General features: G+C 49.8%; 1 protein-coding gene across 3 annotated transcripts in view; it reads left to right on the forward strand.

The window, feature by feature from the left end:
- Positions 1-12,874, forward strand: part of LOC139758548 (uncharacterized) — a 462,393-nt gene that overhangs the window by 291,788 nt on the left and 157,731 nt on the right. For all 3 annotated transcript variants that reach the window (XM_071680086.1, XM_071680078.1, XM_071680071.1), the window contains exon 3: positions 10,450-10,861. In XM_071680086.1, the coding sequence (XP_071536187.1) occupies positions 10,450-10,861 (412 nt within the window). The remainder of the gene's footprint in view (positions 1-10,449; positions 10,862-12,874) is intronic.

A 12,874-nucleotide genomic window follows, 5' to 3' on the forward strand; every position in this document is an offset into this window, starting at 1 on the left:
ATACAAGGAGAGGATAGAAGTAAAAAAACAGAAGAAGTAATATATATATAAGAGAGTGAGAATTCTAAGAAAGCCATCACGTCATATCACAGTGGGAGAACAAAGAGTTCAGAGGAGAGCAATTAAGGGAATAAAAGTAAAATCGCTTTTTCACACGAACAAAAGCAATTATAATATATATATATATATATATATATATATATATATATATATATATATATATATATATATATATATATTTCTTTTTCCTTTCAAACTATTCGCCATTTCCCGCGTTAGTGAGGTAGCGTTAAGAACAAAGAACTGGGCGTTTGAGGGAATATCCTCACCTGGCCCCCTTCTCTGTTCCTTCTTTTGGAAAATTAAAGAAAAAAAAAATAATGAGAGGGGAGGATTTCCAGCCCCCCGCTCCCTCCCCTTTTAGTCGCCTTCTACGACACGCAGGGAATACGTGGGAAGTATTCATTCTCCCCTATCCCCAGGGATACAATATATATATATATATATATATATATATATATATATATATATATATATATATATATATATATATATATATATGTATTATCATTGCTTTTGTTCGTGTGAAAAAGCGATTTACTTTTATTCCCATATATATATATATATATATATATATATATATATATATATATATATATATATATATGCAAAAATATAGAAGCAAGACACTGGGTCTTCAAAATACAGTCAGTCATAACTGGATAAATATAAACGGAATGAAGATGTTGATAACACAAAATGCCACAACAAATATTTGACAATAACTGATAATGGTGAACTGGTTCACAAGAACAAAGACATGATAGACATTGTAACTGATCTTAAATTGATATTTTTTTTTTTGTTTTGTTTTGTTCTGTAGTTGTCACTCGTAGACACCGATCACGCCCCGAAAAATTTAGCTCCGATGCTGGAAGAGAGAGAGAAGAGAGAGAGAGAAGAGAAGAAGAGAAGAGAGAAAAGAGAGAGAGAGAAGAGAGAGGAAACCCTTGGCACAGTATGCCACACTGGGGACATAAGTGTGAATGACGCAGGTTAAACTTAGCTCAGGGACGACCTTATGACAACGCCGGGGGGTGAATGACGCAGGAAAAAATTTTACCCTCGGGGACGACCTTAGGGAAAAAACGCCGGGGAACAAACCAAGACGGCCCCAGGGCCCCGAGGGTCCCCCAGTAAAAAGTTTTGACCAGTTAAATGGCCCATGGGCACACGGGGGGGGGGGGGTTTGGGGTCAAAGGGTTTTGTTGTTTTGGGGACCATCAAAGCTTTACTTGGCGTTTTCGTGAAGGGGCCCATGAAACCGCAAAAAACACAACATCAAAAAACCCAAAAAAGGGAAAGGGGGAAGGGAAAGGGAAGGAGGGAGGGAGGGAGGGGGGGAGGGGGGGAGGGTTTGGGGGAGGGAGGGGGGGAAGGGAAAGGGAAAGGGAAAAGGAAAGGGAAAGGGAAAGGGAAAGGGAAGGGAAGGGAAAGGAAGGGGAAGGGAAAAGGGGGGGAAAGGGGGAAGGGGGGGAGGGAAGAAAAGAAGGAAAGGAAGGGAAAGGGGGGAAGGAAGGAAGGAAGGAAGGAAGGAAGGAAAGGGAAAGGGAAAGGGAAGGGAAAGGGGGGAAAGGGAAAAGGGGGGAAAGGGAAAGGGAAAGGGGAGGGAGGGAAAAAAAAGATGGAAGGAAGGGAAGGAAAGGGGAGGGGGGGAAAGGGAAGGGGGGGGGGGAAAGGAAAAGGAAAGGGGAAGGGAAAGGGGAAGGAAGGAGACAGAAGCCCAAAACCACTTTTATTTGGAATACTTTAATTGCCTGGGGACTACGTAAAGTGGGAGGTGGGCCAGCCACCCCGGCCCCCGGGGGTTTAAGAAATTGGCCTCCGGGGCCCAAAGCAAAATTTGGCTTAAAACTAGGAGGATCCATACAGAAATTTAATACCTAAAATTAAAGGAAAAGCTACGCCCCTCTTAATTACCCACCCCCCCACCAAAAACACCACCACCCCCACACAACCCCCAGCTGCTCAAACCCCCCCACACATCCCCACCTCCCCCACACACCCCCACCCCTCTTTGACCTCGCACTCCACCCACCCCTTGACCTCCCCCCGGGGCTTTTCATAAAGTGAATAAAGATTTTTTTTTTTTGGGGGGGGTGGGGGGGGTGGGGGGGAGCTCCAAGACGCAGCGAAAGTTTGAAATGGAAATATTAACGGAGGTGGATCAGGAGATTTGTAAGAGAGGAGAGAAGGAGAGAGAGAGAGAGAGAGTGAAGAGATGAGAGGGAAGAGATGAGAGAGGAGAGTTGCTGAGAGAGAGAGAGGAGATGAGAGAGAGAGAGAGAGATGGATGAATTCCATCAGTGAAAACATGGAATGTCGTTCTGATGATATATATATATATATATATATATATATATATATATATATATATATATATATATATATATATATATATATATATATATTCCTATGAGTCCACGGGGAAAATGAAACACGAAAAGTTCTCAAGTGCTTCTTTCGTGTAATAATCACATCATCAGGGGAGACACAAGAGAGAAATATAACAGTCAGTTGATATACATCGAAGAGACGAAGCTAGGACGCCATTTGGTAAACATGTGATTGTTCAAAACATACAACGAGCGTATCATAAACTTATCATTTTACAAATATAAATATATATATATATATATATATATATATATATATATATATATATATATATATATATATATATATATATATATCCTAAGCCAGAAAATGGTGAAGTTCCTCCCCTGCATTTCGCCCGATGGAATGAGAATTCCGAGCGGAGGAAGAGTACTGGGAACTTTGAGAGAAGTCGGGAAAATCCACGAAAGCTTCTACCCAGATGAACCCCAAAAGGACATCCCTTCGATGTGTGTGTGTGTGGTTTTGTGTGTGTGTTTTGTGGGTGTTTTTTTGTGTGTGTGTTTTGTGTGTGCCAGCAGAAAAAAAACGGGAGTGAGGGAAAAAGTGGGACAGAGTGGGCCCCCTGCCCCCCCCGCCCCCGGCAAAAAACCCCCCCGAAGGTTTGAACTGGTTGGGTGTGTTTTTTCCCCCTTCTCTTCCCTTTTCTCCCCCTCTCTCTCTCTCTCTCTCTCTTTTCTCTCTTTTTTCTTCTTTTCTTTAGTGTAAACCCAAAACACCTCAGGCCGATGGCGCCTGCCGTCAGTAGTTTGGGGATGCTGGGGTCTGGGGTAGATGGTGAGGGTGGGGTCTGGGTGGGGGAGATTTTTGGTTTATTTTTCAGGGGGGGTTTGGGGTAATGGGAAGCGGGGTGGTGTAGTTGGTGATGAGGGTCTGTGTAGATGGTGATGCAGGGGTCCGGTGTTGATGGTGATGTGGGGTCTGGTGTAGATGGTGATGCTGGGGTCTGGTGTAGATGGTGATGCAGGGGTCTGGTGTAGATGGTGATGCTGGGGTCTGGTGTAGATGGTGATGCTGGGGTCTGGTGTAGATGGTGATGCTGGGGTCTGGTGTAGATGGTGATGCTGGGGTCTGGTGTAGATGGTGATGCTGGGGTCTGGTGTAGATGGTGATGCTGGGGTCTGGTGTAGATGGTGATGCTGGGGTCTGGTGTAGATGGTGATGCTGGGGTCTGGTGTAGATGGTGATGCAGGGGTCTGGTGTAGATGGTGATGCAGGGGTCTGGTGTAGATGGTGATGCTGGGGTCTGGTGTAGATGGTGATGCTGGGGTCTGGTGTAGATGGTGATGCAGGGGTCTGGTGTAGATGGTGATGCAGGGGTCTGGTGTAGATGGTGATGCTGGGGTCTGGTGTAGATGGTGATGCTGGGGTCTGGTGTAGATGGTGATGCTGGGGTCTGGTGTAGATGGTGATGCTGGGGTCTGGTGTAGATGGTGATGCAGGGGTCTGGTGTAGATGGTGATGCAGGGGTCTGGTGTAGATGGTGATGCTGGGGTCTGGTGTAGATGGTGATGCAGGGGTCTGGTGTAGATGGTGATGCTGGGGTCTGGTGTAGATGGTGATGCTGGGGTCTGTGTAGATGGTGATGCTGGGGTCTGGTGTAGATGGTGATGCTGGGGTCTGGTGTAGATGGTGATGCTGGGTCTGGTGTAGATGGTGATGCTGGGGTCTGGTGTAGATGGTGATGCAGGGGTCTGGTGTAGATGGTGATGCTGGGGTCTGGTGTAGATGGTGATGCAGGGGTCTGGTGTAGATGGTGATGCAGGGGTCTGGTGTAGATGGTGATGCTGGGGTCTGGTGTAGATGGTGATGCTGGGGTCTGGTGTAGATGGTGATGCAGGGGTCTGGTGTAGATGGTGATGCTGGGGTCTGGTGTAGATGGTGATGCTGGGGTCTGGTGTAGATGGTGATGCTGGGGTCTGGTGTAGATGGTGATGCTGGGGTCTGGTGTAGATGGTGATGCAGGGGTCTGGTGTAGATGGTGATGCAGGGGTCTGGTGTAGATGGTGATGCTGGGGTCTGGTGTAGATGGTGATGCTGGGGTCTGGTGTAGATGGTGATGCAGGGGTCTGGTGTAGATGGTGATGCAGGGGTCTGGTGTAGATGGTGATGCTGGGGTCTGGTGTAGATGGTGATGCAGGGGTCTGGTGTAGATGGTGATGCAGGGGTCTGGTGTAGATGGTGATGCTGGGGTCTGGTGTAGATGGTGATGCAGGGGTCTGGTGTAGATGGTGATGCAGGGGTCTGTGTAGATGGTGATGCAGGGGTCTGGTGTAGATGGTGATGCAGGGGTCTGGTGTAGATGGTGATGCAGGGGTCTGGTGTAGATGGTGATGCAGGGGTCTGGTGTAGATGGTGATGCTGGGGTCTGGTGTAGATGGTGATGCAGGGGTCTGGTGTAGATGGTGATGCTGGGGTCTGGTGTAGATGGTGATGCAGGGGTCTGGTGTAGATGGTGATGCTGGGGTCTGGTGTAGATGGTGATGCTGGGGTCTGGTGTAGATGGTGATGCAGGGGTCTGGTGTAGATGGTGATGCAGGTGTCTGGTGTAGATGGTGATGCAGGGGTCTGGTGTAGATGGTGATGCAGGGGTCTGGTGTAGATGGTGATGCAGGGGTCTGGTGTAGATGGTGATGCTGGGGTCTGGTGTAGATGGTGATGCTGGGGTCTGGTGTAGATGGTGATGCAGGGGTCTGGTGTAGATGGTGATGCTGGGGTCTGGTGTAGATGGTGATGCTGGGGTCTGGTGTAGATGGTGATGCAGGGGTCTGGTGTAGATGGTGATGCTGGGGTCTGGTGTAGATGGTGATGCAGGGGTCTGGTGTAGATGGTGATGCTGGGGTCTGGTGTAGATGGTGATGCAGGGGTCTGGTGTAGATGGTGATGCAGGGGTCTGGTGTAGATGGTGATGCAGGGGTCTGGTGTAGATGGTGATGCAGGGGTCTGGTGTAGATGGTGATGCAGGGGTCTGGTGTAGATGGTGATGCAGGGGTCTGGTGTAGATGGTGATGCAGGGGTCTGGTGTAGATGGTGATGCTGGGGTCTGGTGTAGATGGTGATGCAGGGGTCTGGTGTAGATGGTGATGCTGGGGTCTGGTGTAGATGGTGATGCTGGGGTCTGGTGTAGATGGTGATGCTGGGGTCTGGTGTAGATGGTGATGCTGGGGTCTGGTGTAGATGGTGATGCAGGGGTCTGGTGTAGATGGTGATGCTGGGGTCTGGTGTAGATGGTGATGCTGGGGTCTGGTGTAGATGGTGATGCTGGGGTCTGGTGTAGATGGTGATGCAGGGGTCTGGTGTAGATGGTGATGCTGGGGTCTGGTGTAGATGGTGATGCAGGGGTCTGGTGTAGATGGTGATGCAGGGGTCTGGTGTAGATGGTGATGCAGGGGTCTGGTGTAGATGGTGATGCAGGGGTCTGGTGTAGATGGTGATGCAGGGGTCTGGTGTAGATGGTGATGCAGGGGTCTGGTGTAGATGGTGATGCAGGGGTCTGGTGTAGATGGTGATGCAGGGGTCTGGTGTAGATGGTGATGCCGGGGTCTGGTGTAGATGGTGATGCAGGGGTCTGGTGTTGATGGTGATGGAGGGGTCTGGTGTAGATGGTGATGCAGGGGTCCGGTGTAGATGGTGATGCAGGGGTCTGGTGTAGATGGTGATGCAGGGGTCCGGTGTAGATGGTGATGCAGGGGTCTGGTGTAGATGGTGATGCAGGGGTCTGGTGTAGATGGTGATGCTGGGGTCTGGTGTAGATGGTGATGCTGGGGTCTGGTGTAGATGGTGATGCTGGGGGTCTGGTGTAGATGGTGATGCAGGGGTCTGGTGTAGATGGTGATGCAGGGGTCTGGTGTAGATGGTGATGCAGGGGTCTGGTGTAGATGGTGATGCAGGGGTCTAGTATTGACTATCTATTGGACAGACCACAGGATAGTACCACCTTATACTGCACCAGAGGAGAGTACCACCTTATACTGTACCGGAGGATAGTACCACCTTATACTGTACCAGAGGACAGTACCACCTTATACTGTACCAGAGGAGAGTACCACCTTATACTGTACCAGAGGACAGTACCACCTTATACTGTACCAGAGGAGAGTACCACCTTATACTGTACCAGAGAATAGTAACACCTTATACCGTACCAGAGGACAGTACCACCTTATACTGTACCAGAGGATAGTACCACCTTATACTGTACCAGAGGAGAGTACCACCTTATACTGTACCAGAGGACAGTACCACCTTATACTGTACCAGAGGAGAGTACCACCTTATACTGTACCAGAGGACAGTACCACCTTATACTGTACCAGAGGAGAGTACCACCTTATACTGTACCAGAGAATAGTAACACCTTATACTGTACCAGAGGACAGTGCCACCTTATACTGTACCAGAGAATAGTAACACCTTATACTGTACCAGAGGACAGTGCCACCTTATACTGTACCAGAGAATAGTACCACCTTATACTGTACCGGAGGACAGTACCACCTTATACTGTACCAGAGAATAGTACCACCTTATACTGTACCGGAGGACAGTACCACCTTATACTGTACCAGAGAATAGTACCACCTTATACTGTACCAGAGGACAGTACCACATACTGTACTAGAGGACAGTACCACCTTATACTAATGCTCTAGTTCATATCTCTAGACTCTTCAAGAGAGTCAGTACCCCCTTATCCTTTGCACTTCCCACCTCCACAAATATTCGTTCTCTTCATTTCCTTTTTTACAGTGAGGGAGACAGCGCATACAAACACCACTTTGGGTCAAGAAAAAGAGAAAAAAAAATGTGTGTGTGTGTGTGTGTGTAACATAATGATATAGATGCGGGTTTCTATCATAATTGCGAGCGAGAAGGAGGCATCAGAGCCCGCCACACACACACGCACACACACACACACACACACACACACACACACACACACACACACACACACACACACACACACACATTCCTCTGCAAGTCTTTACATGAGAATCATCTTCAATGTGGCTGCTGGCTCAATAGCTGGAGGCGAGGAGCGGGCAGCTGGATGATCCAAAATTTTCTGGCTACCATGCATTGCCTCTCAAACACCAGTGGTGGTTACTGTATTGTGTGGTCTTCCAGCTACATACAACAGTATTGGCTACTGTATTGTCTGGTCTTCCAGCCTCATAAACCAGTGGTGGTTACTGTATTGTCTGGTCTTCCAGCTACACACAACAGTATTGGTTACTGTATTGTCTGGTCTTCCAGCATCATAAACCAGTGTTGGTTACTGTATTGTCAGGTCTTCCAGGATCATACAACAGTGTTGGTTACTGTATTGTCAGGTCTTCCAGGATCATACAACAGTGTTGGTTACTGTATTGTCTGGTCTTCCAGCCTCATACAACAGTATTGGTTACTGTATTGTCTGGTCTTCCAGCCTCATACAACAGTATTGGTTACTGTATTGTCTGGTCTTCCAGCCTCATACAACAGTGTTGGTTACTGTATTGTGTGGTCTTCCAGCATCATACAACAGTGTTGGTTACTGTATTGTCTGGTCTTCCAGCCTCATACAACAGTGTTGGTTACTGTATTGTCTGGTCTTCCAGCATCATACAACAATGTTGGTTACTGTATTGTCTGGTCTTCCAGCATCATACAACAGTGTTGGTTACTGTATTGTCTGGTCTTCCAGCATCATACAACAGTGTTGGTTACTGTATTGTCTGGTCTTCCAGCATCATACAACAGTGTTGGTTACTGTATTGTCTGGTCTTCCAGCCTCATACAACAGTATTGGTTACTGTATTGTCTGGTCTTCCAGCCTCATACAACAGTATTGGTTACTGTATTGTCTGGTCTTCCAGCCTCATACAACAGTATTGGTTACTGTATTGTCTGGTCTTCCAGCCTCATACAACAGTGTTGGTTACTGTATTGTCTGGTCTTCCAGCCTCATACAACAGTGTTGGTTACTGTATTGTCAGGTCTTCCAGGATCATACAACAGTGTTGGTTACTGTATTGTCTGGTCTTCCAGCCTCATACAACAGTGTTGGTTACTGTATTGTCTGGTCTTCCAGCATCATACAACAATGTTGGTTACTGTATTGTCTGGTCTTCCAGCATCATACAACAGTGTTGGTTACTGTATTGTCTGGTCTTCCAGCATCATACAACAGTGTTGGTTACTGTATTGTCTGGTCTTCCAGCCTCATACAACAGTATTGGTTACTGTATTGTCTGGTCTTCCAGCCTCATACAACAGTATTGGCTACTGTATTGTCTGGTCTTCCAGCCACATACACCAGTCTTGGTTACTGTATTCTCTGGTCTTCCAGCCACATACACCAGTGTTGGTTACCGTATTCTTGACCCCACGACCCTTGACCTGGTGATGACAGGTCACCTCACTAACCATAGGTCAATACCCCACCCCTACCACAAACCACAGGTCGCCACGTCCTCAGAGGTCATTACAACCCGGAGATCACTACACTAATGAGGTCATTACGACCTGTGTCGGGGGTCGGGGGGGTCACTACCGCTGCGGAGGTCATTAAGACAGCGGCAGACGAGGTTGTCTCGCGTGATTACCCCAGACAGGAGGCGAGGGGGGCCCCCCCCCCCCATCTCCCTCCCACAGCTCTGAGCTCCTTATTATGTTTTAGTGGCGGGGAAAAGTGTTAATGGGGCCAGCGGGGTGCAGGCCCCCACCACGAACCCCCCATTTCCCCCCTCCCATTCTCCCCCTCCACACACACCCACACACACCCAAACCCCGTAGCACCGGCTCAATCCTCCTCCCCCCCCACACACCCAACACCCACACCCACACCCACACCCACACACACCCACCCCACCCATTATGGCTCATGAGGCCGTTGCACATACTGATGTGCTGCAACGCTGACGTCATCACTCATAAGACAGTGATGGGGGGGGGAAGATTGGGGGGGGAAGAGAATATTGCTGGGATTTTTATGGGGAGGAGGAGGAGGAGGAGGAGGAGGAGGAGGAGGAGGAGGAGAAGGAGGAGGAGGAGGAGGTCATTGGGGTGAGGGGTGACATCCCCCACTGTGGTAAGGGATGACCTCCACACCACTACTGGGGTAAAGTGTAACCCATACACTACTACCACTGTGGCAGTGTGACCCCTGCAATACCACTGTAACAGTGTGACCCTTACTACCACTGTGGCAGTGGGACCCCCTACACTACCACCACAGTGGCAGTGTGACTCCTACATCACTTTGCCAGTGTTACCCCTACACTACCACTTTAGCAGACTGACCCCCTACACCACTACCACAGTGGCAGTGGGGCCCCTACACCACTACCACAGTGGCAGTGGCACCCCTACATCGCCATTGTTGCAGTGTGACCCCTACACTGCCACTGTGGCAGAGTGACCCCTTACAATACCACTGCGGCAGTGTGACCCCCTACACTACCACAGTGGTAAAGGTACATCTTTTTTTTTTCTTCAGTTCTTTTCTTTTCCCAAGTGGTTAACATTATGAATAATGGAAGGCGTTCAGTTTACATTGGAGTAGCCTATACCATATGATAATTGATTTATCTATTCATGTATAATCAATTCATACATATTTTAGTTTGATATTATGCAATGGGTACCTCAGGATCGTCTTTCTAAAATACACTACAGTGAATACAGTGTCAGTCGAAGGCGTACTGCTGAAACGCACTGAAAGATACCGCGTAAGTTCTTAAGAAACTACGATTACATTAATTAAAACTGAATATGATTTTCTATGCTTAGGGTAAGACAGACTAATTATTCAAGACACTGCCCCCCCCCATACACACACACACACACACACACACACACACACACACACACACACACACGAAACATAAACAAATAAGACCCCCTCTCCTTGGTGTACCCTGTGACGTCACCATCCTGACGTCATCAGTCCGCGGCAGGGTTGCCAGACGCTGTCCGACTCAACCCGGGGTTTCTCTTCTCCTCCGGCAGGCTCGGCGTCGAGGGCGCGCCACCAGTCCGAGGCGCTGCACCGGCCCGCCCCTCTCCCTCCCTCCAACACCTACCGCGACTCCCGCAGGTTCATGGCCAGCCTCTCCAACCATGGCCCCATCGATCTCGCGAACTCCTCGTCCTCCTCCTCCTTCGGGCACCTGCGGACGAGGGGCTCGTACCTGGTGCCCAAGTCGTCCAGGGGCTTCCTGGACGAGGTGGACGAGCACCAGCGGCGGCGACAGCTGCAGCAGCAGAGGACGTGGACGGCGGGGCCGCGCCCGGACTACAGCGACACCACCACCAGGGACCCGGCCATCCCCGACAACCCCGAGGGGCTCAAGAACCCCTCCCTCCTGGTGGGCCTGTGGGAGGAGGAGCCCACCGTCAGGGTCTCCGACGCCGTCTTCAGGTGAGTCTCGCCATTTTCACGGGGTTACCTTGGTCACCAGGTGAGTCTCAAGGGCTCTACGGAGGAGCTCAGCTCACTGGGTCGTCTCACAAGGTCTGGTCTCAATGTCACCAGGTGAGTCTGATGGGTACTAGGTGAATCCTAGAGTCACCAGGTGAGTCTGATGGGTGCTAGGTGAATCGTAGAGGCACCAGGTGAGTCTCATGGGTCCAAGGTGAATCGTAGAGTCACCAGGTGAGTCTCATGGGTGCTAGGTGAATCGTAGAGTCACCAGGTGAGTCTCATGGGTACTAGGTGAATCCTAGAGTCACCAGGTGAGTCTCATGGGTACTAGGTGAATCCTAGAGTCACCAGGTGAGTCTCATGGGTACTAAATGAATCCTAGAGTCACCAGGTGAGTCTCATGGGTACTAGGTGAATCGTAGAGTCACCAGGTGAGTCTCATGGGTACTAGGCGAATCCTAGAGTCACCAGGTGAGTTACACAGGTGAGTCACCCATTCCCCTGGTGACTTCCAGACTCCCTCATGAGACCTCTTGCTCACCAGGTACGTTCATGAACTTCAACAAAAGCCGCCAAGGCCACGCCACCTCCAACAAAAGCCGCCAAGGCCACGCCACCTCCAACAAAAGCCGACAAGGCCACGCCACCTCCAACAAAAGCCGCCAAGGCCACGCCACCTCCAACAAAAGCCGCCAAGGCCACGCCACCTCCAACAAAAGCCGCCAACGCCACGCCACCTCCAACAAAAGCCGCCAAGGCCACGCCACCTCCAACAAAAGCCTGCGCATTAATCATCGATGACGGCAGAAAAGAACCACTGGAAATGAAAAAAAAAAAGACGAATCCGAAAAAAAAATAGACGAATTCCCGCCATAGGATCAAGAGGTCGCCGACGGAAAAGGGACCCGACGCGCGCGCGCGGCGCGCAAACGCGCGGGCGCGGGCGATGTCGTAGGACGGATGTATAACATAACCTATGTCTTGCCCTTATGAAGGCCCCCCCAGGGGGGGTATGGGGGGAAACAAAAGGGGACAGCACACAAACAAAGGCCGACACGTTGGGAAAGAAAAGGGAAGGGAAGAGCGTCACATGGAATGGTGATACACGATTAGGAGAGCGAGTCCAACCCCCCCCACGCTAACAACAGCCAGACCACACTAACAACAGCCAGACCACACTAACAACAGCCAGACCACACTAACAACAACCAGACCACACTAACAAAGCCAGACCACACTAACAAGATCCAGACCACACTAACAACAGCCAGACCACACTAACAAACCAGACCACACTAACAACAGCTAGACCACACTAACAACAGCCAGACCACACTAACAACAACCAGACCACACTAACAACAGCTAGACCACACTAACAACAGCTAGACCACACTAACAACAGCTAGACCACACTAACAACAGCCAGACCACACTAACAACACCAGACCACCTAACAACAGCAGACCACACTAACAAAGCCCACCAACTAACAACAACCAGACCACAATAACAACAGCCAGACACACTAACAACAGCCAGACCACACTAACAACAACCAGACCACTAACAAAGCCAACCACAACAAAACCACGACTAACAAAGCGAACGCAACAACACAACCAGGCCATAGACAGCAGCCGGTACAACGGGCGAGCACATTAACAACATCCAGCCACTCAACGCCAGACCACTACACGGGACCGCCCACACTAACATCATCCAGACCACACTAACATTGCAGCCGCACTAAAACAACCACCACTCATAACCCTGCCCACCACCCCACCACCCACAAAACCCCAGCCTTTCCACGCACAACAACACCACCACATAACAACAGCAGCCACACAACACCCAACACACAACTAAACCCCAGCCACCCACAACAGCCAGCCACACTAACCACCCCAGACCACACAACACAGCCAGCACACTACAACACCACCAACAAAACACCCGACCACCACAGACCAGCAGCCTTAACACCCTCAACTACCCTACACGCCA

Source organism: Panulirus ornatus, chromosome 2 (genome assembly GCF_036320965.1).
Source record: "Panulirus ornatus isolate Po-2019 chromosome 2, ASM3632096v1, whole genome shotgun sequence".
NCBI classification, from domain to species: domain Eukaryota; kingdom Metazoa; phylum Arthropoda; class Malacostraca; order Decapoda; family Palinuridae; genus Panulirus; species Panulirus ornatus.